The 9690-nt window shown below is 36.3% G+C and overlaps 1 protein-coding gene across 1 annotated transcript; it reads left to right on the forward strand.

Annotated features, from left to right (window-relative positions):
* Window positions 1-321: 321 nt before the first annotated feature.
* LOC129872423 (uncharacterized) lies at window positions 322-4866 on the forward strand. The gene is made up of 4 exons (XM_055947416.1): window positions 322-534; window positions 622-949; window positions 3645-3748; window positions 4765-4866. The coding sequence occupies exons 1-4, from the start codon at window positions 322-324 to the stop codon at window positions 4864-4866; spliced, it is 747 nt and encodes a 248-aa protein (XP_055803391.1).
* Window positions 4867-9690: the final 4824 nt, after the last annotated feature.

Here is a 9690-nt window from a genome sequence, read left to right on the forward strand (position 1 = left end):
AACTCTGCCAAACCTTTCTCAGAACAAGGAAAAGGGAATGGAACATAGATTTTTGAGATCCACGGAGTTCCTATATCCATTATCACTGACAGAGGTGCCCAATTTACAGCAAATTTTTGGAGATCTTTTCAGGCGGGATTGGGGACCCAGGTGAGTCTTAGTACAACATTCCATCCTTAGACCAATGGGCAAGCCGAGCGCACTATCCAGACGTTGGAAGATATGCTGCGAGCCTGTGTTATTGACTTCAAGGGTAGCTGGGATGACCATCTACCACTTGTTGAATTTTCTTATAATAATAGTTATCACTCTAGTATTCAAATGGCACCGTATGAGGCACTGTATGGAAGAAAATGCAGGTCACCTATAGGCTGGTTCGATGTGGGTGAAACTAAGTTAATTGGCCCAGATCTGATTCAGCAGGCAGTTGAGAAGGTGAAGCTTGTTCAAGAACGATTATTGGCAGCTGAAAGTCGACAGAAAGCATATACAGAAAACCGACGTCGACCTTTGGAGTTCCAAGTGGATGATTGGGTATTCTTGAAAGTGTCACCTATGAAGGGCATCATGAGATTCGGCAGAAAAGGGAAGCTTAGTCCGAGATACATCGGACCTTACTAGATTGTCCGTAAGGTGGGCAAGGTTGCTTATGAGTTGGACCTACCAGCTGATTTAGAAGCAGTACATCCGGTGTTTCACGTGTCTATGCTTCGTAAGTTCATTGGCGATCCTTCCAGAGTGTTTCCTGTGCAGGACATTCAGGTGACTGAGGAGCTATCCTATGAGGAACAGCCGGTGGCTATTTTAGATCATCAAGTAAGGAGGTTACGCACCAAAGATGTGGCATCTGTCAAAGTATTGTGGCGCAATAACAACCGAGAAGAAATGACTTGGGAGGCTGAGGAAGAAATGAAGAAAAAGTATCCTCAGTTGTTTTCTGCACCCACAGGTAACTTAAGTTCCTTATTACCTATATTGGTTAGATAATAAATTACGTGAAACAGCCGTATTTATAAACCTATAAGATCAATTTAACATTCGAGGACGAATGTTCAAAAAGGGGGGAAGAATGTTATAACCCGCACTTTGCACCTAAGGACATGTTGGGGATACTTGTAACAAGTCAAGGGTAAGACTATGCTTGGTCTTGTTATATACAAGTTTCTATTGATTAAGTTGGGAGGTGGAATTATTGGAAAAGTTAAAGGGTAAAATTGGAATTACTCATGTGGAAATACCATAAAAGGTTAGGGGTAAAATTGGAATTTCACATGTGGAAATACCATAAAAGGTTAGGGGTAAAATTGGAATTTTACATATGGAAATACTATAAAAGGTTAAGGGCAAAGGTGGAATTTCAACTTGGAAATATTAGAAAAGGTGAGGGGCAAAATGGTAATTTCACATGGGAGCCTTTAAGTCATCTAACTCCTAGAGATTTCTAGACATTTTGAGAGAGTTGGAAGCAAGAAAAAAACTTAAGGAAAAACAAGAGACAAGTTCGGCCAAGAGAGGGAGTAAATTAATCCTTCAAATTTTATCCCAAAAATTATAATTTCCTAGTATTCCTACTAAGTCAAGGGTGCTCTACAACATGGTGTAATTGTTTTGGAAGTTTGGAGACTTGTTTAGTTGATTTGGAGAGTTGGAGAAGTGAAGGAAAAGGTAAGAATTAATCTAATTTCTTTGTGTTATGAAGTTTTTGATGTTGTAGTAGGTGGAGGTGTGTGGAATTTATGGAAATATGAAAGTTTATATGGTAATATGGTGCCATGTATACATGTTCTTCTATGAGTAAGATGATTCAATTTTTGTGTAGTACTTTTTTGTATTATCTTTGTGTAGTATTTGAATGATAGTTATGTTAATTATTTGATGTTCAAAAATGAAAGTTGGATGAAATTAATTGAAGTTGGAAATATGAGTTAGGTGATGAGATGGAAAAAAATTAAGGTTGCATAGCTTGTTAGTTGTTGTTGTAATTCTTGGAATATAAGGAAACTTAAATGGTGTAAGTTGATATTAAACTAGTTTGTAGAAATTATGTAATTTGAGTATGATATTATAAGAATATGGAGGTAAATTATTAAAAGTATGGAGTGTTGTTGTTGGTTGTGAAGTTGAAAGAAGGAAATGAATTTGATTATGAAGTTGAAGGAAGAAAATGAATTATAATATTTTTGTTGTATTTATGGAATTTTTGAGTGAAATATGGAATTGATAAAAATTGGATAGCTTACTTGGAATATTTTTCACTTATGTTGGAATGAGTTGAAATTAATTATGAGATATTCATATTTATTTGGAAATGCAAAGTTTGGTTGAAAGTTGTTGCACTAATTGGAAAATTACACCAATTTATGTTATGGTGTGTTTAAATTGATTATCGATGGAATTGGTGTTGTTGTTGTTGGCATGGTTGTTAATATTGTGGCCGAGTTGTAATCTCGGGGTGTCATATATATAGGGGAGATGCTGCTGAAATTTTTGTAGACAAATATTGGAAAAATTGAATTCTTAAAGTCTTATGAATAGTAATTGATAAATGTGACCAATTATAGATTTTGAAGGAAACGGGAATTGAACTTGGACAACCGTAAAAGGCCAAAAAGGTATGTAAAGCTTTACATTTTCTTCTCTTGGCATGTCCTAGATGTAATAGGAGTGAATACGAACCTCGGGGATCACTCTACTCTCCGGAATCGACGCTCGAAATTTTCCCTTTTCTATTCAATAGAATTGAATTAGTTAATTATGAATAGTTTTGGAAAAATTGTCTAAACTTCTATATTTTGCACAAATGAATTCCGAATACCTTGAAACTCTTTGCTATGCTTCTTAATATTATATGAATAATTATTCCGTTAATTCCCATAATATATTTGGAAGTACGAAGATGATTCGGAAAATACTATTTTTACATAGACTATTGTGATATTGGAAGTACTTGTACTATTATTATTATTCAAGTTTACTTTTATAATTTGTTATCGAAATTATGCCATCAAGTCTGTATAAATATTTTGTAATTTAAATTGCATTTAGTTTCTCACTACTCTATTCGTGTATACGGTAACCACTCTTTCACTGAGCCTGGGCCAGGATATGTTTTCGTGCGTATTTCTCTGCATTGTTCGCCGTGTCCCGACGTGAGGGGGCAGGTATGACATGTACATGGGGTGGTAAATGTTATACCACGGAGTTATGCTGTGCCATGTACATATATGTTTGTGATATGATATGATATGATATGATTTGATATGGCCATCTAATATAATATAATTTGTTACGGAGATATTCCCTACTCTGGTATTATATTGTGCTGTGGTGCCGATGATGGGAGGGCGACCACACTTTATTCACCGAGTCCATAATGGGGCTCGATATGGCATATGTCTGTGCATATATGGTTTGAGATTTTGATAAGCATTTTGAAATTCTAAATGTTGATTTCATGTTTTGCACATACTATTCAGATTATGATTTTATATATTACAGTGCATGCTTTACATATTCGGTACATTTTCCGTACTGACCCCCTTTCTTCGGGGGCTACGTTACATGCCCGCAGGTACCGACGTTCGTTTTGCTGAGCCGCCTATTTAGGACATCTACTGCATTGTTGACAGTGCTCCCTTGTTCAGGGCTTGTATTTCGGTATTTACTTTATCTCTGTATGTTTGGATATGTTGGTCAGGGGTATGACGGGGCCCTATCCCGTCTTATGACTGTGCTATCATCTGTAGAGGTCTGTAGACAGAATTATGTTGTATATATGGTTTAGGCTTGGTGTGTTTCGTGAGGGCCTATCGGCCTTCGTGTGTTATATCTATTTTTGTGATCTATTTAGAGATTCCTTCTGATCATTATCTATGTTTATTCGATTAATATGCTAATTTGGGGATAAGGGTATGTTTGGGTGCCCAACTCGGGCACTGGTCATGGCCTACGGGGTTGGGTCATGACAAAACTTTTGGCAGAGTTTCCTCTGTATTTATTACCATCTCAAGACTTGCATGCAGGAAATACCAACAATGCCTGAAAGGGATAACACAACCATACATGATATCGTATCATAAACACACAGGGCATCCTATATCAATCACAAGATGAAAATGACAAAATTTCCTCGTATATCCAACACAAACTATACTTATCACTCTTTCCTATTCACTTTCTCTTTACATCTTTAACAACAGATTTCAAACATACCTATAGCATTCATACTATGTTTAACATATATTCCATTTATAGTTACTGGTTCCTTTAACTTCCTCTGTACACACTTTCTAACTAGACTTATTTGCGATATATACATTCAACCCATTTCCTTACTATACTTTACCATAACTTGCCATAATGATGGCTAATTGTCCATTCCGTATATACAAATTCTCATTATGCTCCCTTGCTATCCAATTTTCACTTGTAGGTGCAACTATTTTCCATCTTAGTTTGTAAAATTCCCACGGGTGGGAACGCCTTGGTCACTGTTAGTCATAAATACTTGGTTATTGACTCTATTAATTTCTGCTTGCCACTATTAGGTAACAATGTATGGAAAATGTACATACATAGGAAATATTAATAAGGTCTCCTATACCTATAGTCAATTAGTCCCTAGTCCGATCCGGTGATCTAGGAAATAAAGTATGCTTCTCGTCATCATCTTTCCACCATCTACTCGTCTACCCATCATCGTCTTCTTCATTTGAATCCGGGGAACATAGATAACTGGGTAACTCCTGGTTTATCGATAACTAGGACAGGGGGATGGAATATTCTATAGCACTTACCAGGGTAGCCGGTCTGATGTGGTGTTCTGTCATAAGAGCAGCTGGTATGGCTTCAGGGACCACCTCCTGAATATAAAAAACTCTATGGGAGTTGTTGTTGGGTCCTTCGAAGGGTCAGTCTCCATAGAATAACTAATGCTTGTCCTACTCGGTCCTGGAGCTTGAGTTTCCGAATTTACCCTAGGGGCCTTCTTCGCAACCCCACTATCTGAAGCTGGCCTTTTCATCTTTATCAAATATGCACCTACAGGAAAAAAGGTCAGAAACAATCTTTCCTAGGTTTAGGCTTTATCGCACGATTTAAAACAGAAGGAATGATAATATCCTAAATATCCTGTAGCCTCCTGTTTATAGATGGGTTCATAACACATTGATAAACAAGACTCTACTAGACACGGTCTTTATACATGCCGAGGATGAATTGCTCTGATACCACTTTTGTCATAACCCAACCCATAGGCCGTGACTAGTGTCCAAACTACACATTCACTTACACCCTTGTTAACTATAATCAACCCACGCGTAATTTAGAAATTAAGGAAATAGAATGTTATTAGAAAACTGTCACAGGTTCATATATTAACACAACCTATCTCCTAAAGAGTCAAAACTTATCAATAGGTAACACATTATGTAAGCCAATGAGAATGTCATAGCATGTGGGTTTGTCCCATGATAGACATATACATGAGCCGACAAGGCTAACACTATAAATGGGAACGTCCCAAAATATAAGTCATATAGACATACCGAACACATATACCCACAATCCACACATATATGTACAAACCTCTAAGAGTATCAACAATACCATATAGCGGGACAGGGCCCCGCCTTACCCTTGAATAAACACATATATATACACAAACGGTCTATACCAAAAGTCTAGGATCCAAGACAAAAGAGCACGACAAGATAACTGTATAGGAATCCTAGGCTGGCGGATAAGTTAGTACCTGTACCTGTGGGAATGAAATGTAGCTCCCTGAAGAGAGGGGGGTCAGTACACAATATGTACGAGTATGTCAAGTATGAAATTCCATAGGACAGATCATAACTGAAGTAGAGATTCCAGGAGGCAAGTATAATAATCAAGGACTCACTATACTTGTGCCTTATGATACAAATTATGCATATCATTGTCATATAACATACCCGGCCCACAACGGGACTCGATACCATAATCATGTCATTATATTATCATGTCATCATATACATATATTGTACTCGGCCCTATAGTAAAGGACTTGGTGAATGAAGTCATGTACACGTATACCGTATCCAGCCCATTGTGGGACTTAGTACCATAACCAAATCATTGCGTCATCATGTTATCGTATAGTGTACCTGGCCCTCTAGTGATGGACTTGGTGGATAATATAGTAAATTACGCATGATAACATACCCGGCCCAAGACTTAGTGAAAGATGTATTAATGGTATGCATGAGTAGAATATCATGAACAACCATATATAATTAGATCATCGTCTGAGACTCAATAGAATAATCATAATGAACTATCATTTGAAGATCAGGATAGTAATCGTCTGAAGTACCCGCTGAATTTCATTAGGGACCATATCAAATGGAGCCTCAGGAATCATAGACATGTATCAAGATAATGCTAAAAAGTTTATGAAATCAAAGACATTTTTCATCGCAGAGTCCTTAGGAATAGGAGCATATACATCCAATTACTATTCCACATATAGAAGGCTCGAGGGTAATAGCTCAACTACTTTAAGAGTTTTACTGTTAAGAAGTAAATAAGAGTTATTAATCGTACTTGGTGTTTATGAATGGAATGACCCCCAAAGTTTATATCATATATCACTTATGTCTAAGATATGGCAAAAGAAAAGAGGGATAGTTTTACATACAATTAGTGCTTATTCACAATACGACATGTATACGCTACCCGAAGCATCTCTGCCTATATTAAAATGTTAAGAACTATGCTTAAATTACGTTAAGGTCCAAAATGTACTCTAGTGTTAGTAACTCCTTTCTAGAAAATTAGGCGATGTTTCCCTTATATTCAAATCAATCATAATAACTAAGCCAACGTTAATACACACGTATTCATATACTATATTATATCGAGGCTATTCGGGATAAGAATCAAAAACACGTCGAATAGCCCGCACGCTATGTTGAATCATCCCATACATAACATTTGATCATAATCCATTAACACAACAGCTCATTGAACATGCAACACAACGTGTAACTTTAGCTATTATTAATCTTCTGAGCTCAAAAAGAACAACAACGTACAAAAACAGTCCCCAACATGGCCCAAATGGAAAGTTAACATTAACATATACAATTCCCTTTACTTTTAACACATAATCCATATCCATAATAGCAAACAACAATCAACCTAATTTAGTTTACACAATTTTGATTCTGCCTGAAAGTCTTACGAACACCTATGAATATACCAAGAAAACCACATATGCTTCTCATATGCTATTTCATACAATATTTTCATCCAAATTCGTGACTTATACCAGCCCACAAGTGAACACAACATCACTCATTCACTGAAAGAAAACCTTGTTAATATAAACACAAGTTTAGCAACAGCCCATAAAACGAATCCAACCTCAACTTCAACTATTTAATTCCTTCATTCACATCACATAATTCATGATAACAACATCCAAAATACTACTTAAAATTAATTCATCAACTCCAATTACAATAGTCCCCTTATGTACTTCAATAATACTTTAACATCAACCTTCATAATTTCATGGATTCAGTTTATATTTACACATTTACAATATGTCTAAACCTTTACTAGAATGTGTAAAAATGTGATTATACCTTACCCTCACATATCGATTCATCAACTTGGCTGAAACTTGATGGCTTCAATTAACTCTCTTTTTCTTCCTCCTAGGATCACCCCACGTTATTGTAGACTTTTTAAGGGTGGAATTACATTGTAAAGATTAGTTTTGGATCACTAATTAGGGCTGCAAGTTTATCTAGTCGTGACTGAAGTTCTAAGTCTCTCTATCTCTGTATTTTTCTCTAAGTTAGAAAAAAAATAATAAGCCAAAAATGAGCTCTTAGTCATTAGGGACCTTATATATGGTGTCCATGTAGGGTTGACATATTTCCATTGTAGACATGTAATTAATTTAGGCTTATCTACATAGACCTAAAGAGTAACATGTGTCCAGGCCCTTAGGATGACATATTTACAGCCCCTACACATGTGTAACCCCCAAGGGTGGCACATGTCCATCTCCTACACTTCTCCATCCCATCCATGCACCAACTAGTTATTGCCATGTGTCTAGGTGGGGTCCACTTAGTAGTTGTATCACCTACTTGCCCTTTTTCATAAAATGCAACCCACATATTCTATGTAGGTGCATCACCTACTAACTCTTTTTAGTAGGTTCATAATCTAGTCTCACCTTAAGAACCTGTGTGATCCTTTCTACTTATGCTCGGCATGTACTTAAGTAGCTTAATTATGTAAGACATACAAAATGGTAGGTTAAGAAAGTAGGTCGATTTCTATGACTCAATATTTGGCCTCAAACTCCTTTCAAATCCTTCTAAACCTATTTCCAACCATCACTACTCACAAAGAACTAGTCTATGCAAAATATGGGGCATTACATCCTCCCCTCCTTCAGGTTATTTGGTAACATCATGAATAACATGGATTACATAGAAACTTTAGAGAAGCTAAAAAATGTTTTGATGTACAAAAGTATGGGGTATAAAAACATTGATAATTCTTGTTCTAGTGAGTTGGAGATTCTTGTGGGAATATTTTGGGACCCTTTCTCATCATAAAATCCTTGTATGTTTTGCGTAATTTTGTTGTTTCTTGCATTTTTGAACTATTCTAGGGCTCAAATTTGGTGGGGTTGTTTGAACTCATCCAGTGCTTTGAATGTGCCTATTTTTGGGCATAAGTTCCTTGAGTTATTTGGGACCTTCTAACAGAGTTGGTTTTTTCGATTTCGTGCATGGGTCCCAATATTGAATATTGACCCAATCTTGGTTCAATTTTCATTTATGGTAATACGGGTATCGTTGGATTTATTTTTATGTGTTCTTCCATAATTTGGTGGATGGATATCATTTGGAGGTGGCACATAAAGGAATGTCTCAAGTTTAGCAGTTCGTCTGCGGTGTCGTCCTTAAGGTAGGTTATGGTTTAGTCTTGTTAGACTTGTCTTGATTAGAATTGGTATATTTAGAGTAATAGCGTGTGATTAGGTTGGTGATTTAGGCGTTGATATTCCATTGGGTAATTTGGAGTCAATGATTATCGTAGTGAGTAGTTTCTCGGTTTTGGTCGTTAGAACCTTATTTTAGGCGATATCTTGACTTGTTTGCATCATTAGAATCCGTAGATCTTATTTCTAGGTTCTTGAACTTAAGATGTTCGTATTTGACTTATTTGTTTTCAGTTGCCATCTTGATGTATATTCAATTTATGCTTATGTTTTGGTTGTCTTTGATATGGAAGTGTTGGGCTCGAAACCCAGCCTTCGGTAATCAGGAGTCTCAGGTTAGTGATTTGACGCCTTTGACAGGATTTTTACTCATCTTGAGTGATATATGATTTTGACATACTACTTGTATTATTTACCTCATCGGTGTTAAAAATATTTTGAAAAGAATAGATCAAAGATGAGATTAAGACCTTTGGTTAGAATAAATTTGAGAAATTTAAGAAATATCATGATATCTTATTAATGGTATGTCATTATTGATGATCTTGAGGTATGATTCTGTGCATCCCTTTTATTGACCTTGGACTACACTTTATTTCATCTTATAAGCTCGAGGTGTGAATTTCAGGTAGCCCGTTGATACATATTTCAGGTTATTATATCAATGTTGATGAACTCAAGGT

This window comes from Solanum dulcamara, chromosome 11 (genome assembly GCF_947179165.1).
Source record: "Solanum dulcamara chromosome 11, daSolDulc1.2, whole genome shotgun sequence".
In the NCBI taxonomy this organism is placed as follows: Eukaryota; Viridiplantae; Streptophyta; class Magnoliopsida; order Solanales; family Solanaceae; genus Solanum; species Solanum dulcamara.